The 26,517-nt window shown below is 48.9% G+C and overlaps 2 protein-coding genes across 4 annotated transcripts; one reads left to right on the top strand and one right to left on the bottom strand.

The window, feature by feature from the left end:
• The first annotated feature begins 2,665 nt into the window (after positions 1–2,665).
• LOC123416082 lies at positions 2,666–3,478 on the top strand. The gene is made up of 2 exons (XM_045106777.1): positions 2,666–2,906; positions 3,025–3,478. The coding sequence occupies exons 1-2, from the start codon at positions 2,756–2,758 to the stop codon at positions 3,231–3,233; spliced, it is 360 nt and encodes a 119-aa protein (XP_044962712.1). The 5' UTR covers positions 2,666–2,755; the 3' UTR covers positions 3,234–3,478.
• A 10,871-nt stretch (positions 3,479–14,349) lies between these two features.
• On the bottom strand, positions 14,350–25,417 carry LOC123446946 (probable peptidyl-tRNA hydrolase 2). 3 transcript variants are annotated; one of them, XM_045123508.1, is made up of 10 exons: positions 25,316–25,366; positions 24,996–25,211; positions 20,185–20,245; positions 19,883–19,919; positions 19,056–19,133; positions 18,888–18,960; positions 18,207–18,246; positions 17,930–17,975; positions 15,686–15,797; positions 14,350–14,929 (listed from the first exon to the last, which is right to left on the bottom strand). In XM_045123508.1, exons 1-10 carry the CDS (start codon positions 25,361–25,363, stop codon positions 14,588–14,590), a joined length of 1,053 nt encoding a protein of 350 aa, XP_044979443.1. In that variant the 5' UTR covers positions 25,364–25,366; the 3' UTR covers positions 14,350–14,587. The 3 variants fall into 3 exon arrangements, with proteins under 3 accessions (XP_044979443.1, XP_044979428.1, XP_044979436.1); XM_045123501.1 differs by lacking the exons at positions 14,350–14,929; positions 15,686–15,797 and adding an exon at positions 17,355–17,725 and having other exon boundaries at positions 17,909–17,975; positions 25,316–25,417; XM_045123493.1 differs by lacking the exons at positions 17,930–17,975; positions 18,207–18,246; positions 18,888–18,960; ... (3 more) ...; positions 24,996–25,211; positions 25,316–25,366 and adding an exon at positions 16,188–16,809.
• Between the last annotated feature and the right edge of the window lie 1,100 nt (positions 25,418–26,517).

The following is a 26,517-nucleotide window of genomic DNA, read 5'->3' as shown; positions in this document are numbered from 1 at the left end:
GAGCTCAATCATTGTGGTGTAAAGCTCCGGGCAAGCGTCCGGGTCTCCAATTAGGTTGTGGAGATTGCCCCGAGCAATTTGTACGGGTATCGGTGACCGCCCCCAAGGTTTGCCATTTGTACGGGTTCGGTGACCGCCCTCAAGGGTCCCTTAGTGGAATCACGGCATCTTGCATTGTGCGAGAGCGTGAGGAGATTACGGTGGCCTTAGTGGCATCTTGGGGAGCATTTTGCCTCCACACCGCTCCAACGGAGATTAGCATCCGCAAGGGTGTGAACTTCGGAATACATCATCGTCTCCGCGTGCCTCGGTTATCTCTTTACCCGAACCCTTTACTTATGCACTTTACTTTGTGATAGCCATATTGTTTATTTTCATATATCTTGCTATCACTTAGTTGTTTATCTTTCTTAGCATAAGTTGTTGGTGCACATAGGTGAGCCTAGTTGTTGTAGGTTTTGTGCTTGACAAATTAAACGTTAGTTTTATTCCGCATTTGCTCAAGCCTAAACCGTAATTATTTTAAAGCGCCTATTCACCCCCCTCTAGGCGACATCCACGTCCTTTCAGTCTTTGCTATGGCAAGCACGATGCTCATGTAACGGCGGACCTAGGATGACAACAACATTCATGCAACAACGACGATGTTGCAACGACGCGCCGCCACAACTACAATGGTGTTGTCGGGATGCTGACGCGAGTCGTGACGATCCAATGATGAATGCGATGTGAGACAACAATCTCGTATTTGGGTAGTGAGCGGGTAAAAACGAGTGTCTGCAGTTGTGAGCCAACAAGCTGGGTTTTAGATGTGAGCAAGTACAAACGTGTGTTTGAGCGAAAAAAAGATTCATGGCCTTAATCCAATGATCAAATACAACCTAATTGGTGAACGAGGCGGCTTAACTTTTCCTGCCAGATGAATTGTAGCAGCTCCCAAGAAAAAAGTCGAAAGCACAAAATGGTCAGTGAACTTTGGAATACGTTCGTTACGGTCATTGTATACTCGGTCACTCGATCGTCGTATAGCTCTGTATTCAGTTGAGTTGACTGGTCAACCTAAGCAACATTGACCAGTCAATGGGTGTATATGTCATCCGGGTCCCACCTGTAAGTGAGATGGAGAAGGGCGCCCGGTAGCGCGTTGTGGCCAAGGACGAGCTCGAATCCCTCCGGAACCGCCACGCCGCCGTGCTCGCCGACCTGCACGACGCCAGGGCCGAGCTGGGCACGCTCAAGAAGGAGCGGGACACCGTCGCGGAGGAGACCAGCGCTGCGGCGGCGCGCGTGCGGGACACTACTCATGAGGCGGTGCAGGCCGACGAGACCCCGCGGGAGGCCTCCGCGGAGCTCGACGTGCTCATGGCCGAGCTGGAGTCAGCCCGCGCCGCCCACGACACGATGGAGGAAAGGACGACGAGGTTGGCGCTCGCATGGCGGGAGGACAACCTGCAGTGGCAGAGCGAGCTCGAGCAGGGTGAGATGGAGCGCACGGAGGTTATGGGATGGGCTCATCGCAGCCGACGAGGTGGTGGAGCTGGGCAACCTCGGGGGCGGCGCCGGAGGCGCGTTCTACGAGAGCGAGGCGGACGGGTCGTCAGAGCCCGAGCCGCAGGGGACCTCCGACCGCCCGTGCGGGAAGGCAGGTCCGACAACAAGCGCGCCCGCGCCGTCGAGGTGCACAACCTCTCCAAGAAGGTGCTGGCTCTCCGTCGCGAACCCTTCTTAGCTGAGTTTGCTCTGCTTTTTTGCTCTTCTCCCCTTAGTTCCCCTTCACGCCAGGTAATTGAGCTCCAGACTGACACATCAGTACCCAATTCAGACTTGGTTGCGGCAATAATCGTCAAATAGAGATGAAAACTGCATGATACCAGCCGACTTGATAGCTGATAAAATCTCCTCGGTATCATTTGGCTATTGATTATGTTGTGATTTTTTGAACTGAACCTTTTCTATTCCACTGTAGCTCCCTGCTGCTGAATCAGAAACGAAAAAGCTTCTAAAATACGTACCAATTCAAGCAGGTGTTGCAGGTCCTAGACATAACGTGACCGTGGGCTTCGTCTGGGGCCTGGGCGCCGACGAGGTGCTCAACAACAGGACGCCCGAGGGCGCGGCGCTACGGGACACGTCGGGCAGGAGGTACGACGCGGTGGCGAACTGCGCAACGGGGATGCCGTGGCCGGTGCTCAAGGTGGTGCTGGCCGACGAGGGCGGCACGGTGGCTGGCGAAGCGGGGTGAACTGCGGCGAGCGACGGGGCGCAGGCGAACGGTGGCATCACGACTCGGGACTGGTCAACAGATCAGTTGACTAGTCAACAAGTGTAATTACGATGCTATACGGTTTGTCAGTGACCGTATAATCACCGTTTCACGTATGTAATGACCATAACAAGTGTATTCTAATGTTTAGTAATCATATCGTGCCTTGGGTTCAAGTACAATGACCACGGATGTATTTATCTGAAGAAAAAAAAGACCCAACGTCCACCGATCAAGCGTGGCAACCGACGATTAGACCGGTCTCATCGGTCAATGCCTGCAACAGAGCAGCGGCAGAAGTCCCCAGAGACGAGAGGACGACGTCCATTTCAAAATTCAAAATTCGAATCACCCCCCACGCCCACCACAACACCCGCCGCACCTTATAAACCCCAGTCCCCCAGTCCCCCATCCCCCATCCACCATCCGCCGCCCCCTTCCTTGTTCCAATACAACTGAGAGATCGCACCACCACCGGGGAGAGAGAGAGCCATGAGGAGCGGCGGCGGCGGCAGCGACGTCAGGTCCTTCTTCCGGCAGCAGAAGGCCCACTCCGACGCGGCGGCCATCAAGCCCACCGGCGGCGTCTCCAAGAAGGCGGCGCAGCACCACCAGAAGCAGGCGGCGGCGCGCCCGACACCAGGTATGCATGCCGTACGCCCAATCCCAACTCCGCCGATTCATACGCCCGGCGCGGATTGACTTGTCGATCCATCGATCTGGTATTCATTGTTTCCAATCTGTTGTTGCCGCGGTGGCAGATCACGGCGACGGCGCCGACGCGGGGAGGGAGGAGGCGGAGAGCACGGAGAGGAAGGCCAGGGAGTTCGACATGGACATGCGCTACGGGCCCTGCCTCGGCCTCACCCGCGCCCAGCGCTGGCGACGCGCCGCCGCGCTCGGCCTCGCCCCGCCGCCGTACGCGCTCTGCTCCGACGACCAGCCGTGCCTCTGGGAGGGCCGCGTCTAGAGTCACTGATCCGCCACTCCTCGTGGTTCTACCTAGTACTGCTTGCTTCTTCGATCTGTAGCCCTGTGGCCTCTTGAGTTCAGTCAGTCTTGGTGTTGTCTTCAGTCTTCCTTTCTAAGTTTGTGTCCGTGCGAATGCGATGCTGTATTAATCTCAGTATAATCTTTGCTGCATCAGGTGTGTTGAGCCAATCTGTATCCCATTACCATTGGTTTTTTCTCTTAGCAATATTAGTTGGAAATCTACGCCGTATGTGTGTATATATCTGATGATGGCCCTGTTTGAATCCCAGTGCTACAGCTAGTTGGAGCTGAACTAACCTCTTCAAAGTATCCAAACATTTGTGCTAGTTTGGTTTAGATGGAAACTAACCCACCAAAAAAACTATTCCTGAAAAGAAGTGTTAATTGAAGCTAGTTGGGGTATACCAGTAAAAAAAAATCCCCATCCACCCGCATCTAATCTTATCCTTTCCCATCCTCCCGCATCCACCGCTCTGGCCCCAGCCGGCCGCTCCTCGTCCGCTCGCCCCAGCCGGACGCTGCTCGCCGCGCTCGCCCCAGCGGGAACGCTGCTCGCCCGCTCGCCCCAGCCATCCTTGCTCGCCCGTTTGGCCCCGCCGGCTGCGCTCGCCACCGCCTGCCGACGCCGCCCCCGCCACCGCCTGCCGACGCTCCCAACAGCCACCGCCGGCCACGCTCGCCCCGCCTGTCACTGCCGGTCCCGTCGCGTGCCACCGCCGGCCCCGGTCCCGCCTCCCACCGCCGGCCCTGTCCCGCCTCCCACTCTGCGATGGACGGAGGCAACTTCGACGCTTGGGGTTCGCAGCCGTCGGCAAGCGGCCCTGCTGCCCAGGCCGGCCTCGACCTCAACTCGCAAGCGTCGGCATCGGAGGGATTTCCAGGGCTTGGGCTCTATGGAGCTTTCCTCCAAAGCGACAGTGACGAGCTTCTCCCTAGGCGCGGAAGGAGCTCCGGGCTCCCTCCTTGTCGTCGCCCGCGTGCCGGAGCAGGAGACGGATTGGCGAATCCATCGGCACCATTTGTCCGACAACTGGACTTCGGCGGCTCCTTGTCGGCGGCAGATGGTCGCGGTGGAGGAAACGACAGCTTGTTCGTTGGCGGGTCATCGACGAGGGCTGGAGGCGGCGTTCGGCAACGCGCCAACTCAGCCGCCGCGGCACCCGGCCGCCGTAACCAGCGCAACAGCACGGCAATCCGGGGCGGCGGTGGAGGCCAGCGCGTACCGCCTCCCCGGGTTCCACGGAGTGCCGTCCGTGGGCAAGCATCCGGCTACGGTGCTCCCTTCGATAATGATGATGAAGAATTGGAGGACGATGTGAAGGAGTTATCGAGCTTCGGAGGTCCCCCGATGAGCCAAAGGGAAAAGAAACGATTATGGCATCATTCCAGTGGGCTCGATTTCTTTTCCCTTTGAAAGAGGGTATTTATTCCAACCTCTTCTATACATGCATCCAACAGAAGCCAGCCAGTCCTCCCCTGTTTTTCTGGAAATTTTCTCACTAGGTACAGTAGTTTCCAGCAATCTCTCATGGCTTGCCGTAACGCCGCGCTCTTTGTGCAGGTCACTACCGCATGGAACTCATGGACGAACTCATCCTCCTCCTCCCAACCGCAGATCGTGCAGATGCCATCGTGGGTGATCGTTCTTCTATTTTTGTTCCGTTTTGTAGCCAACGTGCCCGTAGCAAGTCTCCACGCGAGTTTGTTTCGCACTTTAGTTTACCATGCTCCGATCCCCAGCCTCACTCGTGGAGTTTGATGGACACACATCAGGTGACATGCACCTTTGCATGTTACCGTGTGACTTGCGGTTTAAATTTAAACTTAAACATTGCGAAAAAATCTAAAAAAAATCATGCATATTCACAGCACATATTATGATAACCCCTAAAAAATTCAGATCAAAATTCAAAACATACATCAAGAAACAAAAAAAAATCTATCATGAATAGTCACGAATGGTTCTGTGTAGACTATTCACATATGAGTTTTTCTTTTTTGTTTTTTGGTGTATGTTTTAAATTTTGATCTGAATTTTTTAGGGGTTATCTTAATATGTGCTTTGAACATGCATGATTTTTTTTCAGATTTTTTTACAATGTTTAAATTTAAATTTAGACCGCAAGTCACACGGTGACATGCAAACGTGCATGTCACCTCATCTCTGTCCGAGTTGGATGCCTGGTTTGAGGTTGATGATTTCAGGTCTTTTCGAAATGCCAGGCAGCATGGTCATCAACCTCATCTCGGTACGGTTATCTGCATTAGAACTCTTAAGAAAAGGTATTATATAGCGAGTGTGGACTAGAACTCTTAAGAAAAGGTATTATATGGCGAGTGGGGAATGGCCGCAGAATCCAAATTCAGCGAAGGTGACAACCGTACCGAGAATGTTTCCATGCGGATAATATTTAGATTTTAGTACCCTTGCACATTGGCTATCAGGATTTTGGAGTAGTCTCCATCCTTGTCTCGCTAGCAATGCTTGGTTAAATAGAGCCATATCTCTCAAACCAATACCTCCTGCTCTTTTTGGCTTCGTCAATCTCTCCCACAACATCCAATGCACTTTCTTGTGACCGTCCTTGTCTCCCCATCAGAAATCATGCTCACCTCATATCTGAAACTCTGTTTGGCTTTCGATGGCATTATCCCTTGCAACTTCAGCAGTATCGGCCAGTGGTCGGATAGGGATGCATCAACCTGTCATTCCAGTCGGTTGTTGCTAGCGCTGGATGTAGGCGAACCCGAGTGAAACTCCCACCAGTTACTTTCTTTTCGAATGTCCAGTAGTTCTCTTGATAACCAATGTCCATTAGCATACACACATCCACTGCGTCCCTAAATCCTTGGATTCGTGTGTTACTTCTTTCCACAACCCCAACATGCTCCTCCGGGCGTAGGACTTCGTTGAATTCTCCGATGGAAAGCCAAGGGAGTCTCTTCATGGTGCTTATCCCTTTTAAAACATCCCAAGCTTGATGGCGTAGATGTGTGTGTGCTTCCTCGTAGAAAAGGGTCATCCTCCACAGGTCAACATCTGGTTCCTCAATGCAACAATCAATATGGTAAGCCTTATAACCAATTACATCGATTTTTACTGGATTATTCCAGAATAGACCAATACCACCACTTCTACCTTGACTACTCACCGCAAAAGCATTATCATAACCAATATTAGAAGCTAAACTTTCTACCCTCGATCTGTCAATCTGAGTTTCAATAATGCACATAAGGGTAGGGGCAAACTCCTTCGCAAGATCGCGAAGTTCTCTCACTGTCGCAGCGTTGCCCGCGCCACGACAGTTCCAGCCAAGGATACTCATCGTGCCTGGCGGAGCTACTCGAGGGAGCCCGCCGATGTTGCATCATGTTTGTTAAGTGTCTCATTCCCCGCGGTCCTCTCATCCAACTTCAGGTTCCTCACTGGTTGATCATCCTTGGCCCCCTTCTTTGGCCTTTTTCCCTCCTTCCTTGGAGAAACATAGACATGTGGTAGAGGGGGAATTGGCGGAAGCCTGTCCCTGACACCAAAGTTGTTGTTATCCCCGCCGAGGCACTTGTCGAGTTCTCCGCTAAACCCCGCTTGTTGGATATAGAACTGCTTTCAAGCACTACCTTTTTCTCCTGGTTGGTTTTTTCGACTGCCTCATCATCCTGCTCATCCATCCCTTCTGACATTGTTTCATTGCTAGTATGGTTCTGCTGCGGCTGCTTGGTGTTGAAACGCCAGCTTTGATTTTGATCATATTGTTCACGACCTCTACCACGGCCTCCCGACCTTGCTCCCCCCCTCTGCCTCGTGATGGTGCTGGTGCCCCCACGTCCGACAGGTTTAAAACGTATGAAATCAGCAAAGAGGATATCTCCCCATTCAAAAGTGGACTCATCATGCTCCCTTTCTCCACACTTCTCGTGCCAGTGGCCAAATTCGCCGTAGTTATAACAGAAGGTCGGTAGTTTCTCGTACTTGACTTGATACCTAACCCTTTCATCCCCTTTCTTACCAGTTACAACCCTCTTGATCTTTGCATTGATATCGATGCTTACCCTAACTCTGACGAACTCTCCAAAGATTCCGGTTGGGAGATTTAGTTGCAGCTCTTCCACCTCCCCAACCCGTGAGGCCAATCCCCTAACCGCCGGCTCGATCAGGAATTTGTCGGGTAGTCCATGTATATGTGCCCATATAGCCACCATGTCAAGCTTTACAGAATCAAGGTTCTTGAAACTGTCGTACTGCTTCAAGATCACTGCTTGCTCCCGAAACAGCCATGGCCCTTCGAGCATCGCCTTGTTCTAGTCCGTGAGGCACCCAAATTGAGTTGTGAAAAGAATTTTTTTAATTCTCCTCCAGGCTACTTGTTTTACCGGATTCCAGGCCGCCCTCATGTCGCCGTGCAATGCATTAGGGATGAAGGTTTTGGCAGTGCGAATGCGTGCAATCGCTAACCACTTCGTCGGCTCCATCATGTCTCGTAGCTCCTCCTCCGAGATAAAATCATCCTCTTCTTCATCTTGCAGCGTGAGACGAGCCAGCAGTTCTTCCGCATATTCCTTGCTCCTTCTCCCTTGTGATTCAGCGCCCTCCGTCATTGTCGCCATGTCCGATCTCGCCGCCGCTCGCCGTCCCGGGTGAACTTCCTCCAAGGCCGGATCCCCCTTGATCAGCCCAAGAGTCAGTAGTCGTCGGGGGCAAGCACGACCGAGGAGGTAGAGATTCCGGCGTTGAACGTCGGAAGAAGTCGAAACCCTAGGGTTTTGCGCCTATTTTCTTCTCCCCCCTACGTTCTGGTTCTATTCGTTTGTTGGTTTGCTGATTTCTTCTTGGGTTTTGTCCAATTCGCAGGGCCTCTTGTCGCTGTTCCTCCGGACAGTGGAGAATCCATGAAGTGGTGGCGGCGTTTGGTTCGCGGGCAAGATTGAATTGGCTAAGGATATTCACAAGCACGTGGTTGGGGATGACCAATTTTTGTTGTTTGGTTGGGAGGGATGGGGTAGGTTGGATAACCACATATTATTGTTTGGATAGAAGGATAAGAAGTGGCTAGCTAGGGATAGAAACCATTCCATAACAACATCGATTTTGTTAATTTCATGGTTCAAAGTCAGACAAGCGACAACTACTTACATAGTCCAACTATTAATTACGATATATATACTGAGTACTACAGAATGGAACAAGCTGCAGTTCAGAGAGAAAAGCAAATCAAGGACGAATCCACCCAAACAGACGTCCCTGTCGCATGCCGTCACGCCGACAGATGTTGAAGCCGCCGCCACACCGATGAGAGAGATCAGCTAGACAGGGAGAAGGGGAGAGGGCGAGGATTGCCACCTTTGTGCTTCTTAGACCGAAACTGAAAAGAAATCGGCAGCCGCCGCCAGCGGTGACAGAGAAAGCGAGAAGAGCAGGGGCAAAGAGATGGGACACAGATCAGGTGACATGCACCTTTGCATGTTACCGTGTGACTTGCGGTTTAAATTTAAATTTAAACATTGCAAAAAAATTTAAAAAAAATCATACATGTTCACATCACATACTAAGATAACCTCTAAAAAATTCAGATCAAAATTCAAAACATACATCAAGAAACAAAAAAGAGAAATCTGTCATGAATAGTCACGAATGGTTCTGTGTACACTATTCACATCTGAGTTTTTTTTTTTGTTTCTCGGTGTATGTTTCGAATTTTGATCTGAATTTTTTAGGCGTTATCTTAATATGTGTTGTGAACATGCATGATTTTTTTTAATTTTTTTCGCAATGTTTAAATTTGAATTTATGCCGCAAGTCACACGGTGACATGCAAACGTGCATGTCACCTGATCTCTGTCCAAAGAGATGGACACAGATCAGGTGACATGCACCTTTGCATGTTACCGTGTGACTTGCGGTTTAAATTTAAATTTAAACATTGCGAAAAAATTTGAAAAAAATCATACATGTTCACAGCACATACTAAGATAACCTCTAAAAAATTCAGATCAAAATTCAAAACATACATCAAAAAACAAAAAAGAGAAATCTGTCATGAATAGTCACGAATGATTCTGTGTACACTATTCACATCTGAGTTTCTCTTCTTTTTTTTCTCGGTGTATGTTTCGAATTTTGATCTGAATTTTTTAGGGGTTATCTTAATATGTGTTGTGAACATGCATGATTTTTTTTAGATTTTTTCGCAATGTTTAAATTTGAATTTATGCCGCAAGTCACACGGTGACATGCAAACGTACATGTCACCTGATCTCTGTCCAAAGAGATGGGCTTCGTTGGGGAGAGGTGATTGAGCGAAAATAACGTTTCACGTGTGACACAGGCGAGGTGGGCATGACTCCTCATCCGACATATTTTGGCGGCTCTTGTTAGCTAGTTTTTAAAAGAATATTCTAAGCATCTTGGCTATCCATATGCTTCGCTGCCATCATCTATACTACTAATAAACAAGCCAACATTTTCTTTCTTACGGACACCCATAAAACATACACAAGAATACAACACCATCAGATCACCTTGCTTAATTAGATCTAACCGTCTAGATTATTCTAATCCCAAGTTAGATGTGCACATAGCAATTACTTTGAGCGGACGACGCTCTGCCGCCAGAGGACGCCCCCGGCTCCACCAGATATTTTACATCGGGCGAACCACACACCGAGCGTCGTCCACGCCCGCGCCCTTCGTCAATCCCTCCTCCAAACTTCTCCCCATCGAGCGCCGCCACCGAATCTCATATCTCACCCGCCCTGCAGTCCCAGCTCGCCGTCGCCGAATCTCCTATGTCATCCGCCCCGTAGTCCCGGCTCGCCGCCGCCTCCTTTCTTCCTCATGGCCGATGCCCCTGACAAGATCCGGACAATTCGACGCGGAGAACATCGCCTTCTCCGAGGCCGGATGGGTGCCCTCGAGGCACAGGGGGAGGGCAGTCGCCGAGTGCAAGCAGATGTATGAGGCGCTCGTGTCCGAGTACGGGGCAGTGCGGCGCTGAGAGGGCGAGGACCGGGGGTAGGCACTGGCGCATGGGCGCCGCTGCCAGAAGGAGGGTAGGGCTCCCCGCAGAGCTCAACACCAAGGTGTATGGCATCATGGATACGCTGACCCGGGTCGATGAGGCGCTGGTGTATGGCATCATGGACCCGCTGATCCGGGTGGATGAGGCGCTCCTTGGCGGCGCCTTGTGAGGACGAGGCGACGAGGGTTTGTTTAGTGCTAATGGTGATGCTGCTGGACTGCTGGTACTGCTGAGGTGGAAGAGGAAGACGGTGGCAATGCTGGGGTTGAATAAGGGAGGAGGCGGGAGTAAGGAGCATATGCATGTGGATGGTGGAAATGCTGCAAACGCTTCTAATTATTTGGGTACAATTAAATGCTCCTGACGACGTGGAGCTGCGTGACGGTGTCCCCGTAGCAGACGACGGAGGCGGAGGGGGCGACGGTGCCGGCGCCGCCGCAGAAGTCGGTGGTGCGGCGCCAGTGCCGGAGCACCGGCGGCAGGCCCAGCAGCTGCTGCACCTTGAGCAGAGTCCACGTCTGGGACGCCTGCAGCAGCGGCGCGCCCCCCCGGGAGCAGCATCGCCAAGAAGACCAATGTCAGCAGACGGCTCGCACCAGTTGCCGCCATTGCCGGCGAAGACGATTCCTTTGATCGGCAAGAACTGGCGGAGCACAAAGATGATGGGATTAAGAATGTGTACTGCACAAGCCAACCTCCTTTGGCGATTCCTTTCCGGCTTTCGTGATCGAGGACTGTACCGGCAGCAGCTGTGGAATCGAGCTTTTGATTGCGGGTTGTGGGTACAGGGAGAATTCAGAGGCCTGGATGTAAAGCGGCAAAGCCGCTTGAGCGACAGGTACTCGTGAGTGGTGACCGGACAACAACAACAACAATGTGCTTGTGTGCAGAAGCAGAATGGCGTCCAAAGTAATCTCTCATGGAGATTTTGTTGGCACCAGAGACTAGAGTAGACACTAGACTATTGCTTTCGTCCCATGCATGATGCATCCCCACCCAGCATTAGCACCAGCAGAGAACCCTGATGCAGAGTGCGGACTGCAACAACCTTACAATATATACTTGCTCAACAACTGACGAAAAGAGACACAAAAAAGGATCGGCGTGCTGAGCTACCACTTTACACAAAAACTACATGGTATACTTGACAGAAACTAAACAAAAACTAGCTGGATTCTCTTACCTTTGCAGTCACTGAAGCAGCAGCAACAACAACAACAACTTCTCCTGTATTAGATCACTGATGAACTCTGTGTTTCTTATTGGGTTTTGGCTGTCATGCATGCATACACCCACCATACACTTTGATGCTCCTGGTGCGAGTGAGTGAGTGGGTTCTCATGTGAGCTATGGTACTGGCGCATCAACTTGTAGCTGCTGCATGCGGTGGAGATTGGTACCGTTCACGGGGGCGCGGCGCGAGGGAACCGGGAACCTGGAGCAACGGACAGGTGGTGCCTGAGCTGGAAGGCTGGGGCAGGCAACGGACAAGAGTGTAAGAGGAATGTGAAGCCGTTTGGTTGAGATATGAACCAACGGCGAATGGATACCCGTCATCTTTATAGAAGTTAATATATTCATATTTTATATAACATATCATAAAGAAAGAAAGAAATGTTGTCATTTTGCTTATTTATGTACGTCAAGCAGTTCTCTTATTATCTCATTATTTTGATGGAATGAGGTGCTATTTCACAATGTTCCTAACGGGGGATGCTTTGCTTTGATTAAACATGTTGTGTGATCTCATTACTAAGAAATGGTAAACCTTTATTCCGCAATTAGTTCTAGGTTATAAATGTTGTAATTATTTAGACTGATACCGAATCTACTATGTTTGCAGCGATCTATGTGAAGCATTTAATTCAGTATTTGTGGCACAAATTATTAGTATAAGCTAATATACGTGGTATGTTGTCTTATGTAGGGTAATGGAGATTGGGATGATCTAGCAGAATGTAGGTGGATTTGTATTTGTCGCAGCCCATTTTCGGCCAACATTGCATCTTTTTATTTTATTGTCCTTGCTGTTAGATCAATAGCTTACATAAAGATCTGCGTTCGTATTCATGAATCTTCAAAACAGATCCTATGAACACACATGTTGATGATACATGATTAGTTATTCTTGTCTCTCACTGTATTATTACCTAAATCCCTGATCCATACCATTAATACTACCAGTTGATCTCAGATTCTACATAGGTGCGCATCATAAGCACTAGCTTTCTGCATGATTTCAGGCTTTCTTTAGTCAAGTGTTTGTTTAGATCAGGGTCAGTTTCAGGATGATGTTTCCTTGCATCATGTTGGTTTAATTTGTCTAGAGCCTATATGAATCATTCACTGCATGATACATTTGTCGAGTTCCGCCATCACTTTATTCTATCCTTGTAACTGAAGTTTTCATCTACTTTCTACAGACAGACAACTATGATAAAATCTTCTCTCACATGAAATCAAACAATATTCTTGGTTTATCTCATGGATTTCTTGCACATTTGCAATTGCATGACCTTGATTTCCCAAAGAACAACAACTACATTGTTGTATGCCTGAAGGGAATGGCCCGTCCGTTCAGAGACTGTATGTTCAGCGCAAAGAAATGGTGCTGGCATCAATACTAACCTTGTTGTTTACTGGGTATGGTATTTTGAACACTCCCCAACTATCGATTTGGTGTGAAGACATGCAACAATGCACTAAGCACTTATGTATGTTTGCTCTTTTTTATGTATAGGATGTTGATGCAAGGGCAACTGTTCTTGCTCTTCAATGGTCGGTTGCAATAGGGTCACTGTTCTTGCTGCTACTCTAGAAAGGAGTACAAGTGTGATATCTTTGAGAAAGAGGTGAACCTATTTTCCTCTTCATGACTTTAGAGGGCATCACTGGAATTATCTCAAAGACCTGCTCAAAGAAGGTATGATGTTATTGAGCTTTTTACTTATCATTTTGCCCTTGCATGGACATACTCTGCAAATGCTATGAAAGATGATGCCTCTGAAAGTGAAACCAGGAGTGTTGTGTTGGTTGGTCGGATGTTTTATTAAGTTATTCTTCTATTTAGGGCCCGTTCACCATCCCTCGGCTCCGCTCCCGGAGCGGAGACAGTAGTAGTTCAAATTTGAGGAGCGGCTGCATAGATGCTCCGTAGATTCTTAAATTTTAAGAAACTCGTGAATTACCGAACGAGTCCTCAAACTACAACTTTCCGTCATGATTCTTTCCGCGATTGAGTTTTGCGTGTGACGCCGACAGGAGATCAACCGCTCCGTCCTCTGTCAAGTCGCTGGGGACATGGACGCACGTGGGGTGGTCGGTCATGGCAAACTAGGCCATGCACGCGGAGCATCGGTTTCCTCCCTGCCGTCGTTCACCTCCCTTTTTATCATTCTTTTTTATTATTCGAAACTCTATGGTTTTCATAGTTGCTATTATATGAAATTATCACTATTTTTCACGTGTTATTGTATACAGAACTCCCTCTGTACTGATCTTTTTTGTAAACGAAGGGGGTAGTACACAGTAAGCTTGAAATTTCAAGCAGGATAACTTTGTTACATGAAAGTTAATTAATCTTAAACCGATAGTAGAATTCAATACCACATGAATTTCACACACTGCTTTGATCGAGACGTGCGTTGCACGTGCATACTTAATAGTTTAATAAACTGGCTATCCACATCCATGGAGGGATAGCCATTGAACCAAACGCCCCAGTGGATGGAGTTTTTCCTACATAAAGCATCGGAGACAACTTGTAGTAATTCACAGAGGCAAAATGGGCAAGTGTGACTGACTAGCCAGCCAGTAGTGTTACTCAAGCATCGGAGTTACTCAAGGAAGTGGGATCCGGCTTATGCCCACCTAGTCCCACCTGCAGCCTGAAATGCGAGCGATTTCAAATCAAAACAGAAGGAAAATAAAGTTTCCTTTTACACCAGCGATTGTCAAATACTCAAATACAGTATATCAGACCGCATGTAGATTGTAACGGACAAAATAAATACATAATGAGATCTCAGTTTCACTCTTCGCCTAGAGCAATGGCTCCTGATAGCACCCACCAGCACATAAAGTTACAACAGCCGTAGAAGATCATAACATAAACGTGAAATTACACATCCATAGCTGTTACATCGCCAAAGAAAAGAAAAGGCCCACTTCTCCGAATTCTCAGAGTTTCGCTCTGGAACCCTTTGGCACACAAACAAACTCGCTCATCACCGCATCAACCACCGCGAGGACAGAACACTGATCACACAACAGATATATCGGCCAAAGGTACATCATTGGTCTGCAGGCTGGCGAACTAGATGCCGAATATCAAGTCCATCACATTTGTTACAATGGATTTCGCTGGAGCAGCTACGCTGCCTGTTGTGCGACGTCCCCCCTCTCTGATAACGTTTGTCGAGGACTTCGGGTCATACGGGCGTGGCAAGGCTCCTAGTTGGTTTGATGCGCCTGTGCTACTCTTCAGGACAAGTGATTTCGAAGGCAGGGAGACCATGAAGCCTCCTTGATTGATTCCAGTGAACCTGTCATCCAGCTGCTGCTGGTGCATGGGATCAATATGCTTCACTCCAATTATAACGCCACTGCATAGTTGGATGCCATTCTTTTGAAGGGCTTTCCTTGCATCATAAGAGTGCTGTGAAGAGAATTGTCAGTTTAAGATCCAAGGCCAGAGGAATTAATTGCCACACCAATAATGCAGAGACCTATCATGTGATGCATGGGCATAGCAGAACTGAGGCAAACGTTTGTTAAGAAAAGAGCTAGGTTTATGACTTCAAAAAGCACTTTGAATAAATCTTATCCCGCTAATTACAGGCCAGAGAAACGCATAAAAATTTACAACACGGGTTAATGCGCAGACAGATTATCCGGACTACAACATGTGATGATGAAAAAACATTCTCAACAGGCCAAAACTAGCTTCACAGTGTGTTTCATGTTCAAAAGATAGCCAAATCATACACCACGGCATGTACACGCACGTGGACCTAACTCGATGTGCGCTGTGGTTTAGCTAAAAAATAGTGACACTTTAACTGAAACTGGAATAAAGAGCATGCAACCTTTAGGCTAATTCCATCTTAAAATAGGGCAAAAAGGCATCTCTTTAACTCAGTGCAGCCATTCAACACTGAACAAGTAGAAGATTAATTCCAAGGTCATATAAGATGGTGAATGATCATGCACTCATTACCTAAAGACATGAAACAATAACAGTTCAAGCATAAAGGAAATTATAGTTATAAGTTTATGTCGAGTCACTGGTCATTTGCAACTACTCATAGTAAGCAACAAACCAAATTAATACGACTGTTAGGGAAGCATAAAAACAGGGGAATCGAAAGGTTAAACAGAAAACGGTAACGACAGTAACTGAAGATGTGATTACCTGGTATAATATGTGGATCCAATTACCCTCTCTTGGGCCAGAATGATGTCTCAGTATAACACCACATTTCTCAAACTCTCGGAGAACGAGGTTGGTATCTCTAAGGGAGAATCTGTATGGGGAAACATCAAACGTCAAGAAACCAAGACATCATATACTAAGGCACCCAACAAAAAGCTAACTGACGGCTACTGCTTTCTTGGGCAGGGTCTGCAAACTTAACAAAAATGAAAGTGCACTAGCACTATTGAATCCAGCATATCCAGGTGCTAAGATAAGCACTAAGAGCAACACCACTAAATGATCAATTTTTGCTGTTGCTCGTTGACATGCACAAGAGCAAGCACATGGAAGTGACAGGCCTATGAGCCTACCGGCAAAGCAGCAATTTTTTTCCAGCTCCACAGCTTCTTGCGGTTCTGAATCTACCATGTACATGCGGCAGGCAACAGCTTCCTCAGAAGAAAAAAAAGTGATGAATTAAGCAGCACAGTTTCCTCACCCGAATACAGTGACCCACTCCTCGCCATCCACCTTCCCTTCGGTCGCCGGCTCCGTCCTAGCCGTCTCCGTCGCCGGAGTCACGGGCGACGGCGCCTCGGCGGCCGCGGCCGTGGCCGTCGGAGGAGGAGTACAGGGACTCGACGGCGGGGGCAGCGCGAGCAGCTCCTTGCGAGGCGGCTCGACGACCCCGTCCATGGGGGATCCGTGGGCGGAGGCCTTGCCTCGGGAGCGGTCCCATGAGGGCGAGCGGCTGCCGGAGCCGGCACGGGGGGAGGGGGAGGAGGCGACGGGGAGTAGGTCGGAGGCGGTGGGGTCGGGGGAGAAGTCGGCGGCGGCGAATCGGTCGTCGAGCGTGAAGAGGGGCGGCGGCGGCAGCGTGGCGGGGGACGGGGCGGCGGCCGCGGCCGAGGCGAATCGTGACCCGCCGCGGTGGGACGGGATGGGGGAGGCGAGGTCGCGGAAGAATGGCGACTGGCGCGCCGCGCGGCCGCCCCGGCGCGAGGCGGCGGGGGAGCGGGAGGAGGAGGGGGAGGCGGCCATGTGGGCGGGCGCGGGGGCTGGGAGGGTTTGGACTCGGCGGCCGGGCTGGGTGTCCGTTGCCGAGCGGATGGATCGGGTGGATGCCTGCCCCGTCTTGGTCGGTCGGTATGCTTTTATTGGGCCGCCGCTCTCCGTCCCGTTGCTTGCTTGCTTGCGGGGCTGGCAACGCGCGAGGTCCGGCCCGAATCCATTCGGGTTAATTTCAAGATCCTGGGAGAATACTTCATCTTCACGATCCCCTAAAAAAAAACTTCATCTTCACGAAATATTTTTAACTTCATGTTCACGACTTCTCTGAAAACAGAAAAAAAGAAGTACTTCATGTTCACGACGAATGAAAAGATTCTTTTTTTTTTCTTCGAGAAAACGCAAAAGCTTTGCGTTCCATTTCATTGAAAAGATGGGGTACAATCCTCCCAGGAGGCTGAAGATTCAAAGTTTACACAGTTGGAACAGAGATTGCAGCGCAAAACAGTCCAGGAATCCTTTCGTCGTGCGGCAAGCAAAAACAAACAAGGTAATCTAGCGGGCTGTAACTGGAGGTGCCAGGAGTGTCTGAGAAGACAGGGCTACCATGCACACCATGGACGAGTATTAAGTATTAACACATGTTTGAGGTTTCCTCTTGGGCGCGCACACGGTGCAAGCAATCCATTACTTTTACTTGGGGAACGGGGATGCACGATAGCCTACCTTGAGATCACAAATAGTTGCTCATCAGTGTTGCCAAAAGGAAAAGGAAAGGGAAAGCTGTGGTGCACCGGCATCAATTTGGTAGTATAACAAAAAAGGGGTTGCGGATGGTGGCATTTTAAAAATCAAGCACTACAACAGTCTACAGGGATGGGATGGACCAGAAGAATCACTTCCGGGTTAACACATGAGGATTGAGGAAGGGGATCTAGCCTTCAACCGCGAGCACGCAAACATGGTCTTCGAAAGGGGTGGACGTGTCCGGCGTGCTACCTGGTAACACTTCGAGCTACGCCAAATGTTCTGCAGTCAGATGAAAGGAAAATCCCAAGGTTAGCAGAGTTGCAACACCAACTCTGGTTACCACCAGTTTCCTAAGGATTCTAAAGAATAGCGAATATTTATGGACCCTTTGAATTCATAAGATAGAAAGGCGGGTATGTTTAGAAGGAAAAGCATCATGAAGAACTGGGGAATGAGACTGACCATGTCCGAGATGCAGCTTACAGTAAGCGCAATTTCCCAGTAACCGAATCTATGTCAGCTTTCCTCCCTGCACCACAATAATACCATGCTATATTATGCTCTGCCATTGTGCCAAATAAGTAGTAGAAAATTATTAGCAGGCTTCACGGGATAGCAGTTTGAGAACTGCTATCACTCTATAAGGAACCTGAGGACCATACTCTTGTAACAGAATTAGCACGAGGGAAATTTTATACTTCGCGAAAAAAACTGAGTAGCTACGAGAATAAAACAGCATAGTTCTGAATGAGAAACTAACCTGGGCCTACTGCAAGAACTGTCTTAGACCCAGCCACTACCTACAAAAAAAATGAGAATTGGTAATGATCCCGTTTCAAAATATAATAATTAAAAAACCGTTTTAAAAAAATGGTAATGATCACGATAAATAGGATCACAATCATTTGATATACATTTTTTTTTGCATACACAAGAGATATGCTACAACGTAAGTAAAAAAAGATTCAGGGTAACTGCCACTATTATTTTTAATTTTTCTACGCAATGGCAGCCACTATTTATTAGTTTTCATTGAAAGAGATTAGTCTAATATATGGATTTGAACCGTTGGCTAAACATAGCCACCAATATGAACACCCTAAAGGATAAGCCTTGCTAAAAAATTGATCAAGAGAGTACGTTATGTCCGTATAGAATTTACCCTAATCACAACTAGTCAAGTGTTTTTCAGATTCAGACATTCAGTCACTTTGACACGCTGAATGGTCAGAAGAAGGTTTCAGACATTCAGTCACTTTGACACGCTGAATGGTCAGAAGGAGGTTTCACAATTGGTCCCTTGCTGATAGCGAATGCCCTAATAGGGCTCCTTACATAGCAAAAAATAGATGACCAACTTGTCCTACCAAAGAAACCCCAGCACAGACGAAATTATATTCGGTATCAGCAATAGGCAGACTCGTAAAAGCATAAAACAAACCTGTGTGCGACCTGCATCTGCAACAATAAAAGTTGGGATACCTCGGTATTCTGCAGTTTCCTTTATCCTGTTCCTGATAATACACAAGCGAGAAAGAAAATAAGTGCTACATCATTAATCCAGAAAAAGTGTACAAAGAAATATAGTCCTGGGAAAGATATGGCATACATTTCCTGTTGATTTTTGCAGGTCAAAACAATCTTAGCTTGTCCAAACTGCTCCCATTGTCTCAAAAGAACCCGGTTGCTGCAAAGGGATATGTCAGATGAATCATGAATGATTCTGGAAAAGAAAATTTAACTGTGCAAAGCGAAGCATAAAAGGTAGGCAAACAGCTCCTTAACACTGGCACCTCTAATCTTGCCAGAGCTTTAGGAGTCTGGTACAATTTAAAATTTCATGGACTTGATGATAGAGGTTTATTTTTAATGCAGGTTGCACACAGCGCAGTCCGGTACAATAAGAAAGACATAGTCCTGATAAAAAAGAGCACTAATTAAAAGACAGCCTATTGTGATTAATCAATCACTTCTCTTTTCATTCCACTTAGACATCCTTTACTTAATAAAAACTTTAACTTGTCTCTACTGCATCACTTTTTCTTAAAAAAAGGCTTGCTTTCACTGAAAATATAACCAAGAACAAAAGTGAAGAGTTTTTTTTTTAAGATTATGCTCTAGGGACTCGTCTGATGGATGATAAAATACTTAGGGTAGCATTATAACTCGAAGCCACTGGTGCAACATACTTCGGTTTGCGAGCCTTTTGGTGCTAAATCACGTGTGACACTGACTCCCGTGTAGAAATAATGTCAACAAACTCGCATAGTGCTAAAACAATGAACAAATTTCGACTTCATTCAATGTGTACCAGCATTTCTAACAATGTCAAACCAACCCTACTTGTCTCTAGGCAGGCTACAAGTCTGGGAAATATCTACATCCTTTAATAATTAGAACTACCTAAAGAAGCAAGATGGCAAAATGCATTAGCACCTTGCCAACAGATCCGCATACAAGCCAGTTGCCGCATCTGCAAAGCAAAAAAAAAAAAAAGAATGAATTAAAAGCATAACACAGCTATCTACAGAATTCTTTATCTTACTGAGTAGTTAGTACACAGATGGCTTCAACTAGAGTTGTTGTGGACATGTGGCTAGATTTGGTTGTTGCATAATGGGCAATCAATCAGTCGCATTTGAACAAACTACGACAGTGTTCAGGCTGGGATAGATCAAACAGAACGAGATGTACCAAGAAAAAATTGCCATGCTAAGAGTCCAAGAGATGGAACTTACGGGCACATTGAGACGCTATTTTCCCAGCCCCCATCTTAAGATCCTGACGCACGACTAAAACCTGCAAAGCCGTGGTGTCGAAACTCAGTACAAGTTCAAATACAAAATCGTGGTATCAAAACAGAAAACCAAGAGTATAAGTAAACACAGCTTAAGCGGTCAGTATTCTTTACTCCTATAGAGATGTCAAACGGTGGCGACGGCCCGTTCACATCCTCATCAATCATCGTCATCCTTTCATGTGGGACCATCTCAAAAGTTTGCCAAAACTTATATGCCCATGTGAAAACCCTGATCTGTCCTGATCATTCATCGACCCCGACTTCACTAATTAAAATCTGCAAGGTGCTGCTCCCCCACAAACAAGTTCTGCCTGTGGGGAAGCCGCCTGAGAGCTGAGACGAAGCCAAGTGTGACATGAGGCGTGACAGCTATGTGTTACGGCCCCTGATGCATCAACAATAGCGTCCACGGAACAAGAGTCTGACAAGGAGATGTCAGTTCCTGGAGATGGGGTCCAGTTAATTGAAGAAGGTTCAGAGAAGGAAACTGTCAAGCCCAGCCCAGCGCGGCTCCGACGCACCACCCGTGTGGTTCGGCCCAACCCCAAGGTCACCGGCCCGAACTGGACGCACTGACCATAAAGGTGAAGGTACAGGCACAGGTAGGGTTGTGGTTGGACCAGAACCTGAAGAAAGAATCCCCTTCTCATCTCACCTGCTTCTCTCACCTACTACTCTGAATTCCTCTTTCTTCCTCATTTCTCCTTGTATCCAGACATGTGTTCCCTGTGAAAACTCTGATCCATAGCAACCTGTGTGCCATCTTGAGTACAAAGGGATGAGATCTGTGTGTGCAATTTGGGTTCCTAACACTTGGTAATCAGAGCAGTTAGTTCTTGATGGTGGCGAGTGGTGACGGCGAAAAGGGGTCGGTGGAGGGCATGCTGCAGCGCCTCCTCAAGCAGATGGAGCAGCGGGACAAGCGATCGGCCGAGAGGGACAATAAGGTCGACGGCCTCATGATGGAGACCAAGGCCAATAACATCAGGATCCAGGAGTGCCTCGGCTCCTGGAGGCCACGTGTCAACAAGCAAGTAGCCGACTGTCTGTTCTGGTCAGCAATCTGAAGCTACAAGTACAGCAGCTCACCGTCAAGACAACCGGTGGTCCTCCAGCAGCGTCCGTGGTCGTCAGGCCTTCCGCGGCGCACGGCATCGTCAACCTCATTCAGACGGCGCCACCCCTGCTTCCAGATCCTCGGGGTTCGACCAACGGGGATACGGAGTATGGGAAGGACGGCCAAAATGGGCACCGTGAGGTAACACCACTCCGGGGGTTCAGTACTCTTTTTGATGAGCCAAAGGGGTTACCACCAATCAGGGATCAAGATCATTCTATTCCTCTTCTGCCAGGGGCTCAACCAGTGCAATCGAGACCATATAGCTACAACCCTCACCAAAAGGATGAAATCGAAAGGCAGGTTACGGAAATGTTGCAGAATGGCATTATCAAACCTAGCTCAAGTCCTTTTACATCCCCTGCACTACTGGTTGGCAAAAAGGATCTCTCCTGGCGCTTGGTAGTGGATTTTAGAGCCGTCAATGCTATAACAGTCAAGAATAAGTACCCGCTACCCCGTTATCGATGAGTTGTTGGATGAGTTCGCAGGACCTTCCTATTTCTCCAGTTTGGACCTACGCTCCGGGTATCACCAAATTCGCGTGCGTCCTGAAGATGAACCCAAAACAGCCTTCCAGACCCATCATGGCCATTTCGAGTACAAGGTCATGCCTTATGGCATCACAGGTGGCCCAGCCACCTTTCAGAGTGTGATGAATACTGTACTACAACCTCTACTGAGAAAGGGAGTGATAGTATTTATCGATGATATACTCGTATATAGTGCTTCATACCCAGAGCATCTAAAGTTGCTGCGACAAGTGTTTGAATTACTTCAAACTAATCAGCTAAAGGTGAAATTAGCTAAGTGCAAACTTGGGCAGAGAAGGGAAGCCTTCCTTGGGCATGTCATTAGTGCAGAAGGGGTATCCACGGATAAAAGCAAGGTGGAATCAGTTAAAAACTGGCCCAGGCCTGTCAATGTAAAGGAAGTTCGGAGTTTCCTTGGATTAGTGGGCTATTATCGCATTCATAAGGCATTTTGGTGTGATCAGCCGGTCTCACTGACAAATCTTCTAAGGAAGGGGGTGGTATACAGTTGGTCTTCTGACACCAAAGCTTCATTCCAAGCCCTCAAGCAGGCTCTTATTTCAGCACCCATCTTAGCATTACCGGATTTCACTGTGCCATTCGAGCTTGAGACTGATGCTAGTCAAATGGGAGTAGGAGCTGTTTTGATGCAGAAGGGACACCCAATAGCTTTTTTCAGCAAGGCTCTCAGACCAAGAAGGGGATACTCAACTTACGAGAAGGAATGCACGGCCATATTATTGGCAGTGGATAAATGGTGCTCTTATCTTGAACACTCCGAGTTTGTCATACGAAACGATCAGCAGAGTCTCACCCATCTTGATGACAACAGGCTAACAACACCCTGGCAACACAAGGCCTTGACCAAGCTTATGGGGCTCCAGTACAAATTGGTGTATAAACAGGGTCTCACCAATCGAGCAGCTGATGCCTTATCATGATGAGCTCCAGATGGTTCTACTGAACTGATAATAATCTCAGAATGCAAACCTGAGTGGTTGCAGGAATTGGCGGACAACTACCAGCAACATAAATGAGCGCAATTGCTTCTTGCTGAATTAGCCGTAACATCAAATGCTGGACCATTTCTCTTCACCAAGGGGTCATTTGGTACAAGAATCAAATCTGGCTAGAACCGAGTGTTTCATTGCAACAACAAATTATGAAGGCCTTGCACGATAGTGCCGTCGGAGGACATTCTGGGATCAAAGTCACCTACAGGCGCATAAGAGAGCTATTTGCATGGTCTAAAATGAAGACCGGCATCAAAACGTTTGTGGCTAGTTGTGCAGTTTGTCAACAAGTGAAGCCCGAGCGAGTGAAGTATCCAGGCCTACTTTTCCCCCTTCCTATTCCAGCGGGCGCATGGGAGATAGTCACAATGGATTTTATCGAGGATCTTCCAAAATCTGCTGGTTTCAATTGTCTATTTGTGGTGGTGGACAGATGGTCCTGTTATGCTCACTTTATCCCTCTGTCACACCCCTTTTCTGCTTACAGTGTGGCTCTAGCATACATGAATCAGATGCACAAGCTACATGGAATGCCCAGGTCAATTGTCTCGGACAGAGATCCCATATTCACAAGCCAATTCTGGCGAGAACTCCTGTGGATGGTTGATACACGGATGCGAATGAGTATGCCCCAGCACCCTCAGACTGACGGCACCACTGAGCGTGTAAATCAGGGCCTTGAGACTTACCTCTGTTGTTTTTTCCATAGTTGCCCTAAGAAGTGGATTCCCTTGGCAGAGTTTTGGTACAACACCTGTCCACATGAAGCTCTCGGGGTTTCACCATTTGTGGCGCTGTATGGACACGAGCCACGACAACTCGGCATTGACCGAGTGGAGTCTCGCGCCGTGCCAGATGTTGCTGAATGGATGAAGAAACACGAGACCATGCGTCAACTGCTCCAATAACACCTTGTCCGGGCTCAACACCGCATGAAGTTGCAGGCTGACAGGCACCACACGGAACACCAATTGGCAGCTGGAGAATGGGTATATCTCAAGCTACAACCCTACATTCAAACCCCCATTGCAACAAGAGCCAACCAGAAACTATCCTTCCGGTATTTTGGCCCTTGCCAGATTCAGAGCAAGGTAGGAGAGGTGGCATATGAACTGATATGGCCGCCCAAGGCGAAGGTGCATCCTGTCGTGCACGTCTCCTAGCTCAAGAAAGCGGTGAAACGGCCAGAGTTGGTCTCTACATCTCTGCCTACTAAGACACATGAAGATTAAATGCCTGAACTAATTTTACAAAGACGTCATTACAAGGTGGGTTCCTCTCTGGTGCCACAAGTTCTAGTTCAGTGGTCAGGCATGGACCCTTCTCTGTCCACCTGGGAGAATGAACAGGCGCTACGACAACAATTTCCATCAGCTACGGTTTGGGGGCAAGCCGCTTTAAAAGAAGAATGTGTTACAGCCCCTAATGCATCAACGACAACATCCACTGAACAAGAGGCTGACAAGGAGGTATCAGTTCCTGGAGATGGGGTTCAGTTAACTGAAGAAGGTTCAGAGAAGGAAACTGTCAAGCCCAGCCCAGCGCGGCCCCGACGCACCACCCGCATGGTTCGGCCCAACCCCAAGGTCACCGGCACGAACTGGATGTGCTGAGCATAAAGGCGAAGGTACAGGCACAGGTAGGGTTGTGATTGGACCAGAACCTGAAGAAAGAATCCCCCATCTCCTCTCACCTACTACTCTGAATTCCTCGTTCTTCCTCATCCCAATTCTCCTCGTATCCAGACATGTGTTCCCTGTAGAAACTCTGATCCATAGCAACTTGTGTGCCATCGTGAGTACAAAGGGGTGAGATATGTGTGTGCAATTTGGGTTCCTAACACTATGTTTCAGCATGTTGAAGTAAATATAGCTTGTTGATCACTGGCAATTCAGAGGTATTTAGCTACGAATCCATGTAGAAAAATAACAGAACACGTGCCAGCGGAGTGATAGGTCTGAACTCTTCTTCAGGAGTGGATCAATCAATCAGATAACGAAATTTGGACTGAAGACGGTCGTTTCTGATCAGCGGATGAGATAAAATCATGTACCACTGCAGTACAACACGGCGCGATTCGGCTTACCATCTTGAGCTCTTCTCCCGGGGCTGGGGCGGCGGACGAACCGGCGGCCGCCCGCTTGGAGCCCCGTGGCGCCGGGGCAGACGGGCCCGGCGGGAGGCTGAACCTCGGCCTCCAGGAGGAGGACAGGTCGAGGAGGAGGCCGAGGAGGAACCCGATGGCCAGGCCCGGGAGGAAGTTGGCCGGGCGGAGGCCCGCCGCCAGCCACGGTTCCTCGTCCTGCGAAGGGGGGCAGAAGAGAGGGTTAGGGTTCAGGTGCGGAGTCGCGGGGAGTGATATGAGTGGAGGTGCACGCCGGAGGCCGGAGGGTGGGTGGTGCTCACCTTCCTCTTGCTGCCGTGGTTGGGGTTTCGCCGCGGCGGAGCAGCCATGGACAGTGGCTGTGTTGAACTGAACTTTGTTTTTTTTTTTGAGGGGGCTGTGTTGAACTGAACTGTTAACAGCGTCGTCGTTTTACTATATGGGCCAACAATTTGCTATGGGAGACGATTGTGGCCGGTGCGCCGGCCGAAGATTGAGCCGGCTGCGCGCGGCACGCACATGGCCTCCCTGCTTTCTCTCACTATGATGTGTCCCACGGGACCCGCGCACCGCTTCAGCATCTTCAATAGATGTTGTATATTTCGGTGTCATAAATTACATGTTGTATAATTTACAAAACCAACAAATGTGTTTTACAACATCAAAAAACAGCCATCCAATAGATGTTTGAAAACGGTGTTGTAAAAATCGGTCGGCTGTCAAGCTGTTGCTGTTCGGTTGTTGTCGTTCGGCTGCACAACCACTGTTGGTTGGCTGCCGGCCACATTTATATAATTTAAAACAATCAAAAATGAAATAGAAAATATACATGTCCACAATATCGAATTGTTACATAGTTCATCAAATCCACAACATCAAATACATCACACATACAACATCCGATGAGGATGAGTAATTGTCCACATAAGAGGAGCCACACGAGCTCATCTACAATGCGGAAAATCAACGGTAAACCGCTTTGCATCCAACAAAAAAGCTCAAGTTCATCTACTTTTACCCTCGGGAATTTTGTCGAACACCTTGCTTGCGAGGTGGAAGAAATCGGCCAGCGGTGCGGTCAGCAGCCGGGCGGCGGAGCAGTAAGTAGCCAGGAGCAGTCAGCCGGCGACGGAGCGGAGCGGAGCAGGCGGGCGGCGGAGAGGAGCGGTGCGCAGGCCGGCGGCGGCCACTTCACCGAGGAGGGGGAGCCGTCGGGTGGCGGGTGGCGCCGGCACCTGCGCCATGGGCCGTTGGGCGGCGACGACTACACGGCCACGGCAAAAGCCTACCCCATCACCTCGGCCAGCCGCAACCGCTGGAGAACTCCGGTCGCCGTGAATTTGGCCGGCGGTCGAGATCAAATCGGGCAGCTCGCGGTGGCGCGTCGGTGAGAAAGGTGGCCGGGAACGGGTCGGAGAAGTCGCGACGGGCTCGGCGATGGTCGGGCGGTGGTCGGCATGGTCGTGAGGCGACGGATCTGGCCGGCGACGAGTTCGGGCAACGG

Source organism: Hordeum vulgare, chromosome 1H (genome assembly GCF_904849725.1).
Source record: "Hordeum vulgare subsp. vulgare chromosome 1H, MorexV3_pseudomolecules_assembly, whole genome shotgun sequence".
NCBI classification, from domain to species: domain Eukaryota; kingdom Viridiplantae; phylum Streptophyta; class Magnoliopsida; order Poales; family Poaceae; genus Hordeum; species Hordeum vulgare.
This window is presented reverse-complemented; position numbering and strand designations above follow the sequence as displayed.

Coding starts and splice junctions, on each gene's coding strand:
- LOC123416082 (XM_045106777.1), top strand. CDS start 2,756: ATGAGGAGCGGCGGCGGCGGCAGCGACGTCAGGTCCTTCTTCCGGCAG. Junction 2,907..3,024: donor GGCGGCGCGCCCGACACCAG/GTATGCATGCCG, acceptor CCGCGGTGGCAG/ATCACGGCGACGGCGCCGAC.
- LOC123446946 (XM_045123508.1), bottom strand. CDS start 25,363: ATGGCTGCTCCGCCGCGGCGAAACCCCAACCACGGCAGCAAGAGGAAG. Junction 20,246..24,995: donor CGGGAGAAGAGCTCAAGATG/GTAAGCCGAATC, acceptor ACGGCTTTGCAG/GTTTTAGTCGTGCGTCAGGA. Junction 14,930..15,685: donor GGATCCACATATTATACCAG/GTAATCACATCT, acceptor TTCTCTTCACAG/CACTCTTATGATGCAAGGAA.